Below are 11,968 nucleotides of genomic sequence, written 5' to 3'. Positions count from 1 at the left end.
AAGGCCATTATTCTTCTTTAATTACATGAGGTTTCGACTTGTGTAATTTTGTTCTATCTTTTTAGGAGTTAAAATTAAAATTTACTCTAATATTTGTAAAGCATATGTTGTTACCTAAGTAGTTTGTTTGCTGATTTCAATTTTAATTTGGCGTACTTAGATGAAATCTTATCTTATACATGACTTAAATCTGGGGATGGTTTTATTCAAACAAGTAGAGCAAAATGTAATGTAGCCATGTTTTGTTCCATGTTTTACCTTTCTTTTGTGCCACCCGTAGGTAAATATAATAACTTCAATATATACTATCTTGTCTTTTCTTTAAATAATTTCTCATAAGAATATATATGATTTGGCAGAGTAAATAAGAATAAAAAGAATAATAGTAGATGGAAAGGTCATGCAAAAGATCTTTCTTTAAAAAATATTAATGAAAACAAAAGGGTTAGACTATTTTTAGAAGAAAAATACAATAGAGATCACTAATAATATGAGTGAATTATTAGGATTATAAAGGATAAAATGTTAAATTGAATTATAAAATCAATTTTGTCACGTCATTTAATTGTTGTAGTATTTAATGTGGTAGGTTAGATTGTGTTTGGTTGAAGGATAAATGAGACATTGACGTAGATATATAAACACAAATTATTAGTATATATGTATTATATTTGGTAAAATATTGAATAATACAAAATTTTAAAAAAAATTGTATTGTTCTTCATAATAATTTTTTTTTTTAAACAACAAAAGAAGATGAATTTAGATTTGAAAAGAAAAAGGAGAATGAAAAAAGAAAACACAGGATGAGAAAGAAAAGAGGAGAGAAGAGCATGAAGGAAAAACCGGAGGGAAGGAGCAAGAAAGCACAGCGCCAATGGTGAGAGGGAAGAAGGGAGGGAGCAAGAAAAGGCAATGCTGATGGTGAGAGGGAAGGAGATAGAGAATGAAAAAAAAAAAAGGATAAAAAAAAAAAGATAAAATTGTAAAAATGATATATATCTCAATTTTATAGTTTGTGTCTAAATTTATTAGGTTCCGTTTGTTTGATATCCGTATCTTATCAAGACATAGACATGGTGAGATATATCTATTGTTTGATTTGTGAGACACAAAATTAAGAAGAACACGTTTACACACAAATATACACAAAATACATGTATTTCATGTCTCAGTAAAATGGTGAGACACAAGATGCAATAGCATACAAGATGCAATAGCATTTTAAGTTTTCAACCCTTATCAAGATAATTTTATATCCATTATTACACTTTGAGAAGCAATGAGAAATTATTAACTTTGTAACTAATTCACTTTCATGGTACCAAGAACTCATCATATGCTCTGTGGAAAGTAACAAAAAAATATTGATATGAATTTAGAGAAAGAGAGTGGCACCTCCGAAATATTTCGACGGTAATGAATAAAACCAAATATCAACATACGACACTTTCTATCAATGAGCAATGCTCTGTGAATATCGCTGACTAAATGGGCCTGCAAACACACACCCAACAATTAAGAGGATGAAGAGGAAGAAGAAGAAGAAAAAGAAGGAGAACGAGAATGAGGAGGAGAACCACACAGAGATGCGTCCAGAGAAGATCCACCCAACGACGAAGAAGGAGGAGACCAAAAAAGAGATTTTTGGGGAAAGGGGTGAGGGGGAGAAACCCTCCCAATTTGGGTTCCTGAAGTAGGCTTTTTTTGTAATTATTTAATTTTTAATTTAAATTATAAGAAGAAAGTAGTCTTTTATTAATTATGTAGTGTCTTGTTCTTTAATAACAAACACAATATTAGACACTATCTTAATGTCATGTCTATTATATCCAAACATTATACACAAATACAAATATTTTGGATTTGGATCCTCTAAAGTTTGAATTTTACTTTAGAGAGTAAAGTGTGATCTCTCACCATTAATTTCATAGATGGGACCAATAATAAATATGAAAGATCCTCTAAAGTTTGAATTTCACTTTAGAGAGTAAAGTGTGATCTCTCACCATTGATTTCATAGATGGGACCAATAATAAATATGAAAGAGAAACTATTCAAGGGTATAAGATCACACTTTACTCTCTAAAGTGAAATTCAAACTTTAGAGGATCCAAATCCAAATATTTTATGTTTATGTCTCAAGTGTCTATGTCTTAATGTCTATATCTTAATATATACACAAACCAAACACAACCTTAGAGATACACTAAATACATGTTATCTATGTCAATACGTGTACTATCGTGTCTTTTTTTTTTTTTTTACCAAAGATATGAGACTCGAACCCGCAACCTCTTAATTGAGTACGGGGAGATTATGCCATTTGAGCTATTACTCATTGGCTACTATCGTGTCTTTTAAAAAACAAGAGAAATGCTATTTGTACACTAAAATTAGTCATTAAAATCAGTCACTAATGTATTTGTGTATAAATATATGTATAATTTAATTTATTTTTAATATGTATTTATATTCCAATATGCATTTTACTAATTTTAGTGTACATGTAGCATAACCCAAAAAATAATTATCAAACAATGAACGTGTGTCACCGTATTTATGTTCTTAGTGGGCACCATGTCTCAATTGCATATAAATTTTTGTTTTCTATTTGTTGATTTTTTTAAATTTTTTTTGGGTGACTTTCTATTTGTTGATTTAGTGTGTAAAGAGATCCAGGGATTAATATAATTGTATATACAAAATAAAATTTGAACTCTTAATATTTATTTAAACAAATTAATGAATTAATCGCTGTTGGGTGTTGAGCCGCCATCTGCATGCCCTCGAAATACAACGAAGAAGAACGTAAATGTAATTGTATTATAAGTAGCGGATAGGATTTAAATTTTTTAAATTTTAAATTTTATTTTAAAGGATAAAATATGATTTATTATTATTTATTTTATAGATTGGACAAAAAAAATATAAGAAAAAAATATTTAATAAAAAAGTTTTAGTTTATGTAAAAATCTAAAATTCAGAGGAAAAGTTCTTGTCAAAATCTTTGATTATGTATTGCATGTATGGAACCATGGATGGAATCCGTGATGAAGATTGAGTTTGTGGTGGAAGAAGTAGGGAGTAAAGTAGACGGTGGTGCACCAGAGTGCCCCCCCTCTCTTCATCTCTTGTCCCTTCCATTACCGTAGCTTACCCAAACCCATTACTACCACCTACTTTACTACCATTATTTCTCTCTCTCTCTCTCTCTCTACATCACACCCTCGCATCTCTTCGATCTCACTTTCAAATTAGGGTTTACGCCTTCTTCCCTTCCCATTCTATGCTCTCTACCTAGATTCACGGATCCCTCTTCTTCTGCGCTTTCTCTCTCCCCTCAATGTTCTGGAAGCTCGCTACTATCTCTGCCTCCTCTCCTGTTAGTTTTCCTTTCTTCTCTCTCTTTTTCACTATTTTTTTTTAATATTTTACTTCAATAGCTGAATTGTGCTGCATTTGAGCTTGTTTTCTCGTGCTTAAACTCTGCTTAGTTTGTTAATTTGATAGCTTGTTTCTTCGTGTTGATATTAGTGTAATGATTTTTCATTGAGGTTTGTCAATTGTAATTGTAATTGTAGTGTAATTGCTAATTATACCATAGCTCATGTAGAACAGTAGAACTGTAGAAGTGCCCTGCTCTGTTAGGAAAGAGGGCCTTGCTTACAAGCAATTCACGCTCCCTCGCTAATTTTTCAGTTAGTATTTTATGTAATTATTGATTGCTGCTTTTTTTTTTTTTTAAAGTTTTTAGATTAATTTTGATGTTATGTCAGTGTAAAAATGTTTTTATACTGCTGGGTGATTAGTCCAACACTTCTTTGCTGATAAAATAAAATATGGTTGGATGTCTCTATAAAATTCTTACATGTATAACGCATCAAATTTAAATCACTTTCTTTTTACTATACTTCTTAGTGGGCCCTGCCCTTTTTCCGGGCGTAAAATGGAAGTGATTTCGGCGTTACATACCGGGAAATGGGAAGCCTTGTAGCTTTACTTTAAGTAAAGACATTCAAATTGTTGCAAATTTCTGTAAAAGGAAAGACAAAAGTAATCACAGAAATAAATATTTGGATTTTTCCGGTTTATATGTTCTATGGACTGTTGTTCGATGGAAGTTTGCAGCAACCGGCTTTAGTTTTCTCGATTATCTCCTTTCTTTACATTCTCCATAATGACACAACTTTACAGTCAAGTCTTTGTAACTTAATGCCTTGCAATTAATATAGAACACTTTGACACCGTTTTGATTTACGATCAAATTCTCGAAAGTTTTGCTTACTCAATTCTCTTGTTTTCTATCACTGGTGCCTGACAGGTGGAGGCAATACTAGACAAGGAGAATTTTACTTTGGAAGAGCTTCTGGATGAAGAAGAAATAATCCAAGAATGCAAGGCCTTAAACAGTCGTCTTATAAACTTGTACATTCCTGACTCCGAAGTCTGGTCAACTCGAATTAGTGGAGTTTTTACTGCCATAAGATTTATTTTTGGCTCATGTTTATCTTGGCTTTCAATAGAGTCCAAAAGTTTATATCAGTGTTAATAGGAAGCTTGTATAGTTAATTACATGAAGTGCAGGCTGAATATGCAATTGATCTAACAAACGTAATAAATAACTATTTTCTTATGTGTGCGTGTTTATTTATCTATTTCAGTCTGAGAGATAGAGCTCAGGTTGAGCAATTGCTTCGCTACATTACTGAAGAACCACCAGAGGATGCTGAAAACAAACGGGTTTTCAAGTATGCAGCTATATGAGTAAATTTGTTTCAAAATAACTCTTTTAGCAATTTAACTTTCTTGTTTCCCCCATGTTAGCATCTGACAATTGGTTTCTAATTTAGGTTTCCATTCATTGCCTGTGAGATCTTTACATGTGAAATTGATGTCATTTTGAAGACCTTGGTGGATGAAGAAGAGGTTATATTGCAGTTCATAATGCAATTTGATTCTTTCTTAGAAATTGCATTGTAATGCTTTGCTTGTATATATTTCCACTTATCATTCCCGATATTGCAGCTCATGGACTTATTATTCTCCTTTTTGGAACCTGATCGTCCTCATAGTACTTTACTGGCTGGGTACTTTAGTAAGGTATATGTTTGACAATGTTGAAACTGTTGTTTGTACGACATTTTAACATTAACTGTATGGTTGTATACAAACAACTTGCTCAATGCTAATTCCCACGCCATTCTACAGGTTGTTGTTTGCCTAATGACTAGGAAGACAGTGCCTCTTATGAATTATGTTCAAGTAAGTAAACTGATTGACTTTTGTAGTAGACCTTGCTAGTTTAATTTTTTGATAATATTCAACTTTTTTAGGAGACCACAAATCATTAGTGGGAATAAAAGTCCTTTTTCTTGTTATTTTGTATTAGCACCTTTTCTGAAGCAACTTTTGGACTGTACACACCGCATAAGCTGTGTGGTATGTGGTCTCCTTATGAAATAATCTTCTCATGCATCAACATAATCTTTGCAGGCTCATCAGCATGTTTTTCGCCAACTGGTTGATTTGATAGGAATTACATCCATTATGGAGGTGAACTTCTACCTAGTAGTTATAATGAAGTGAGATCATGCAAATTTGTTAGAATGAATTCTGAGATAAGTTCTTTGCACAGGTTTTGGTTCGATTAGTAGGTTCTGATGACCATGCATATCCCAATTTCATAAATGTGGTGCAATGGTTGGCTGAAAGCAACCTGCTGGAGATGATTGTTGATAAATTAAGTCCATCTGTAAGAGAAGCATCTATATTATGTTTATAGTCCTTAAAAGCGGGATTTTTGACCAGCGATATGTTCTGTATTCACCTATCTCTGCCAAACATTGTAATTTCCCCCTTGTTCCATAGGAGGGTATTTAATTCATATTTTGGTCTTAAACTTACCCAAGCCCTTCTGCTCTGCCCATTTTAATTGATTCCAGGCTTTCTCCTTGATCTTGAAGCCACACTCATGAATTGAATTTAGGCTTCTTAGGTTGAGCCTTGAGTGCTGGGCACTGGCTAGGTGAAGGAATTTGTCTACTCAGCAACACAATTTTGTTAGTGATGCTTTTACTACTAATGCTTGGTCGTAGTGTTTTGTATTTTCCACATAGACTTACATAAATAGATCTTCGGGCTAGAAGCAGAACAAAGACTGGAAGAAAATGAACCCTTCTTGGAAACTGATATATCCCGTTTAATTTTAATTAGGTGTTCAAATTATATAGGCTCTTACTTTGTTGTCTTTGGTTTTACATTATCTTACAACTTTTTTCTTTTCTTGGAACCAGAGTCCTCCTGAAGTTCATGCCAATGTAGCTGAAACATTATGTACAATAACTAGAATTGCATCTTCTACTTTAGCAGTCAAACTTTCAAGTCCAAGGTTTGAATTGCAAGTTTTTACCTTTTCTTTAAATATATAACAAAAAATTCATTTAACTTTTTTAATACTGTGCAGTTTTGTCACAAAAATTTTGGATTATGCATTGGAAGATTCACAATCAAAGTCCAGCCTTATCTACTCACTCTCAGTGTGTATTTCTTTGTTGGATCCCAAAAGATCAGTTGTGTCATTTCCACTATTTCATTCGTTCAGAAGTCAAAACATGTATGAGCCGCCAATTCCTATAAACCCGGATACTATTGGCGCTATGCTCCCTAAACTTGGTAAGCATTGTCAATTTGACATGGGGACAAGCATTTTATATGTTTGATATTAGAGTTTTCCATTTAAAGAATATATATTTAAATTTGCAGGATATTACATCATCATTGCTATAATTAGGGTTTGATAGGTGCTAACTTGAGGCCTCTAATTTTAAATCACTGGAGAGCTGTATTCTTTTACCACTTAGAAGTAACTGGATTAATTGTTTTTTGCCTGTTGAAATTGAATCAATAATTATACTAGAAGAAAGGTTTTGGAAAATTGCCAATGAAATGGACTTCATCAATAATTTAACTTCTATTTTTATTCATAAATGAGTTTTACCCTTCTTTCCCCTGTTTGATAAACATTTGTTTGAGCAGCCTCGTGACATCATTAATATGTATCTTTTTGACAGGTGACTTGCTTGTGATTTTGAATGTGTCATCTGATCAGAAGGTATTGCCTACAACATATGGTGAATTGAGACCTCCACTTGGGAAGCATCGATTAAAGGTTAGTTGTTGATGTATGGGTGTCACCATCTCCTTCAAATAGTTTTAGTGTGTTTATCAATTGAGGCCGAATTTTTGTATACTGTGCACTTGGAAATGGGTGGAAATGTGTTAGGCTAGTCCAAGTTTTAGCTTAAACAAGATTGACCAGCATTTCAGATATGCAGCCCAAGCTTGGGCCTATTACCTGACATAGACTATTTTGTAAAGTGTTGTTTTCCAACTAAAGAAGTCTAGCTTTGCTCAAAAGCTTAATTTTAGTGCTTAGTTGATAATAATGCTTCTAAATGATTTAAATAATTATGACAACAACAACAAGGCTGGGTTAGGCTAGGCCAAAAGCCGAATGGGCTTACGTGGCATATGTCAACCTCTACATGAAAAATGCTTATATTAATGGTTTTCCAAATGTTGCCTTCAAATATGTTTTATTGTCTGACCAAGCTTTATTATTTTTTTTTGGGCCAGATTGTGGAGTTTATTGCTGTACTTCTGAAAACTGGAAATGATGTGGCAGAAAAAGAGCTGGTCAAATCAGGAACCATTCAACGAGTTATTAATCTTTTCTTTGAGTAAGAAACTCCTTTTCAATTTGGAAGAATTAGTTGTCTTAAGAAACCTTGATCTATTCTGTTTAAATATTCTTATATCTTTTGTGATGCATTTTCTATGAATACAGGTACCCATACAATAATGCATTACACCATCAAGTAGAAAGTACCATATTATCATGTTTGGAGAGCAAAACTGATGCTATTACTGATCATCTTCTTCGAGAGTGTGATTTAATTGGAAGGTTTCTACAAGCAGACAAACAACGTATTCTGTCTGCTGAAAGCAATCTGGTACATGGATGCTTCAACTCATAGATAAGATAACATGTAACTTTTCAGATGTTTTAATTATTGAGTCACATTACTTTAGAACCTTTTTCTAAGTAAGAATTCAGTTATCTTGATTTTCTTTGTGTACTATCGAATTAAAAGGAATAGAAAGATGCACATGGGCTCAAGTGATATCTCCTATATACGGAAAATTATACATCTTAATAATTTTGATTAGTCTATACGAATGCCTTTCAACTAAACCATGTGTGATCTTTCAGCCAACAGTACCTGCCGCAGGAAAACGAGCACCACGGGCAGGAAATATTGGACATATTACTAGAATTGTCAATAAGCTTGTTCACTTGGCACATAACCGAGGCCAACTGCTGACATTTCTTCAGGTTAGTTGCTAGTAACTTGCTTCCATATACAAGGTTCTTGGTTTTTCTACTTGTATACATGTTTCAACGATCTGTGATACTGCCCTGAATGCATGCCCTTGAAAAAATTTCTTAAAAACTCAACATTGAAGTTTTGGTGTCTCATTAACAGTCTTTCATGGAAATAGAAAATTTAATTTGGCATGGAGGATACAAGTCTTTGATGTGCCTTACTTTACAATTGTTATTGATTTTGCATAGAAAATGTGTTTTGACTAATTGGTATACTCTGTTTCTTTATATTACATATGATATTAAATATAATAATAGTAGGTTCCTAAATCCAACCTATGTGAAACAAGAACCAATAGCCGAGGTATCTGTAACGTACACTTGATTTAAATGTGCTTAATTCTAACAAAAGTTACTTGAGCTACAATTACATCAACTTAAGTAGACTTAAGACTCCAGTGCAAGGTCCTTTCTTTAAATACTGCTGATGTTTTGTTTGTGCTCCTCTTTGTGACGTGAAATTTCTTCTCCTAGGACTTCCTTATCTGATTTTCCCGTGTTCAAAACCATGGGGTTGAACTTAATAAAATTAATGTTGGATGGACTTTATTAATACCAGTTTCATTTGTTTAACATCTGCAGCAAAACAGTGAGTGGAATGAGTGGCAAACTACAGCTCTTCAGGAGCGTAACATGGTTGAGAATGTTCACCGTTGGGCTTGTGGGTAAGCTCTGATCTCAAGAATCAGCCCTAAATGTGTAGTGAAAGTGTTGTTGGGAGGATGAAGATGCTCTTGTTTATAAGATGCTCATAGTTTGGGTGCTAATTCTGGTTGTAGTAACATAAGGCGCTGGCCATGTATTTTAATGGGCAGTCCTTTAACACAGCCAGAGATTACCTCCAGCTGTAGGGATTATGTGTATGATAGTAAAATATTGGAGTGGAATCTGAGTCCCTTGACATTTTGATTGAGCTTCTTTTTTTTTTACGTGCAGACGACCAACTGCATTGCAAGATAAGATGAGGGATAGTGATGATGATGACCTTCATGACAGAGACTATGACGTTGCAGCTCTAGCAAATAATTTGAGCGAGACTTTAAGATACAAAATATATGGAAATGATGATAATGAAGAGGTTTGTACATACTGGCCACCACTTGTTCTCTCCCTGCTTATAGTTTTTTGTTTTTGCCAGGTTTGTCTTTTGTGTAGTTACTGCAGCCTAAATGCTGGACTCACTTTGATGATCTTGGTTGCAGGAACGAGGAAATCTTGATCGGGATGATGAGGTAATAGTTCTATTTATAATAGTAACTGAAGTTATTTTATTTGGTTTTCAGGGGATTTGAGAACCACTTTTTGCTATTTATTCTGATCTCATTTGGAATCTGGGCAACACACCTGTGCTCAATCTGGCCCTTCCATTTATAGAGTTGTGAAACAAAAGTTGATGTGTGGTGCCTCTAATTTTTAGTTTTACTTTTTGAGCATTAGTCACCTGACGTCTCTGGTGCCTGTTATCACTGACTGTTACTTTGTGGTATACATCAAGCAAAACATATAGCAATCTTTTAGTCCTTGTTAACAATTAGATAATAAAGTTCTCTTGTATCAAATGCAGGATGTTTACTTTGATGATGATTCTGCTGAAGTAGTCATATCATCCCTTAGACTAGGTGATGATCAAGGGAGGTGAGAATTTTCTGTCAACTAGCTACCTCGAGGAACCTGATTCTGTGGATTTTTCAAGCAGTGTGTTTTTATTTCCATTCAAATTAATGTTCATACAGTCATACATATGCTGATCTCAACCTTCGCAATGAATAACAGACCTGTTATGCTCCCCATACATATATACATTCATATATGTGTGTGTTGTTTTGCATAATTATGTATTGTCCTGTTACTATGGCCGGCATACATATTTATAGGTTGTCCAGTATGCTTCATCTTTCATTTTCCAAGTGGTATGCATTCTTCATGTCTATCTATCTTCTGTGCATTGTACTGGATTTACATGGTTGGATTAACTTCTTTATGCTTTTATATCGGTATTGTGCCTTGATTTGTGGTTACCAGCTCTTGAAACAAAGAAAAAGTTGGTTAGGATACCTTTCCTCATGATTGATGCATTACTACTAAAATTGCCAGCCGACCTAGGATGTCAGGTGTTTTTCTTTCATTATTCTTCTAAATGTTAGAATCATGATAGAGTCATATCATGTCAAAGAGTATCAAATATGATCTCTTAAGAGTAGCATTTATATTTATCCTTATTACTATTAGGGTTTTACTATTGTTATAAATAGATGATAGTATTCCTCTCATGACATCACATAAGAGTAATATATTCTCTCTCATTTGCCAGGTTACTATTTGATCTATTATTTTCCTGGTTAATCATGGATTTTAACAAGGTATTTGAGTAAACATTCTTTTTTTTTTTTTTCTTTTAATGCAGTAATCTGTTTACAAACTCAAACTGGTTTGCTTTCCAAGATGATCAAATTGGCAATGCACCTGGGGCCACATCATCCTCGGAGATGATGGATAAGGTAAAACTGAATGAAGCTGCTAATGGTGGTAGCAACAGTAGTGACGATGAGGTAGTTGTTGGAGTAGATGAATTGACAGACAGCAAAAATACTAGTATTGCAGCCAACTCAAGGACAAACTTCTTTAGTGGTTTAGCTGGTAGCAATGCCATGAATGGGGATGTTTTAGACTTCGAAAGTGTGAAAGCAAGCGGTTCAAACGATATGGAATTCTTCAGGTTTGATGCACCTGAGAATGAAGACTTATTTGGAGACAGGCCTTTACCTGATTGGGTGGGATGGGGAGAACCTGCCTCAAGCACAAACCCCTTTGTGGATCATGACGAGTCGGATGGTTCTACTAAGCCTCAAGTAGGCAGCCCTAATGCAAGTTCTCCTACAAAAGGCGAATCAAGCCCATCAAATGGATCACCATCAAGTAGAGATTCTGGGGAGGGGGGTAGTCCAAAACCAGTCGTGGTACCCTCTCTATTTGAAGAGGATGTTGAATTTGTAGGTGTAGAATTAGAAGGTACTGAAAAGGCAATGGAACAGGCTCTTAAAGAAGGGATAGTTGGGGAAGCAGGACCTTTGAAAAGGAAGATAGTCCCAAAAGTGCCAGAGAAGGAAAGTTCTGAAGAAGGCAATCCTGGTATGAAGGAATTCAATGATGCAAATTACTGGAGGGTTGACCAAGAAGTTGCTGTTCTTGAGTGATGCACATTGCACTTTGTGTATCTTGCTTTCCATTGTTTGTATGAAAAAGAATTGGACCAACAGAATCGGATGCAGCCCCATTCTCAGTTCTCAAAGGCCCAAGTCACAAATTGATGTACAGTATATTTTTGTTTCACTTGTTGTCTATGTTGTTTTTGCTTATCGGATATTTTAAGCTTGTTTATTATTTACAGTTTTGCTTCTAAAGGAATTCGTGCATTAATTGAATATTTATTCTTGCCATAAACTTTGCTTCTCTTCGAAGTTGAAGTTAATTTGCCTTAGTTACTTGTGTTGCTGTAACCAAGCGTGATGGATAGGGTGC

General features: G+C 34.2%; 1 protein-coding gene across 2 annotated transcripts; it reads left to right on the top strand.

Annotated features, from left to right (window-relative positions):
* LOC107629226 (serine/threonine-protein phosphatase 6 regulatory subunit 3) lies at positions 3,027-11,927 on the top strand. 2 transcript variants are annotated; one of them, XM_021117789.1, is made up of 19 exons: positions 3,027-3,385; positions 4,325-4,428; positions 4,665-4,751; positions 4,854-4,929; positions 5,029-5,103; positions 5,212-5,265; positions 5,497-5,556; positions 5,639-5,755; positions 6,297-6,391; positions 6,467-6,675; positions 7,074-7,171; positions 7,639-7,742; positions 7,850-8,015; positions 8,276-8,398; positions 9,032-9,114; positions 9,386-9,527; positions 9,652-9,681; positions 10,014-10,084; positions 10,472-10,560. In XM_021117789.1, the coding sequence occupies exons 1-19, from the start codon at positions 3,347-3,349 to the stop codon at positions 10,476-10,478; spliced, it is 1,740 nt and encodes a 579-aa protein (XP_020973448.1). In that variant the 5' UTR covers positions 3,027-3,346; the 3' UTR covers positions 10,479-10,560. The 2 variants fall into 2 exon arrangements, with proteins under 2 accessions (XP_020973448.1, XP_016187438.1); XM_016331952.1 differs by lacking the exon at positions 10,472-10,560 and adding an exon at positions 10,854-11,927 and having other exon boundaries at positions 3,028-3,385.

Source organism: Arachis ipaensis, chromosome B03 (genome assembly GCF_000816755.2).
Source record: "Arachis ipaensis cultivar K30076 chromosome B03, Araip1.1, whole genome shotgun sequence".
NCBI lineage: Eukaryota > Viridiplantae > Streptophyta > Magnoliopsida > Fabales > Fabaceae > Arachis > Arachis ipaensis.
Note: the sequence above shows the minus strand (reverse complement) of the source record. Positions and strands in the feature narration are given on the sequence as shown.

Bases quoted from the DNA above. Each gene is read 5' to 3' on its own strand.
- LOC107629226 (XM_016331952.1), top strand. From the start codon at position 3,347: ATGTTCTGGAAGCTCGCTACTATCTCTGCCTCCTCTCCT. The intron at 6,392-6,466 runs GTTTGAATTGCA...AATACTGTGCAG, and splicing joins GTCAAACTTTCAAGTCCAAG to TTTTGTCACAAAAATTTTGG. The intron at 7,172-7,638 runs GTTAGTTGTTGA...TTTTTGGGCCAG, and splicing joins TTGGGAAGCATCGATTAAAG to ATTGTGGAGTTTATTGCTGT.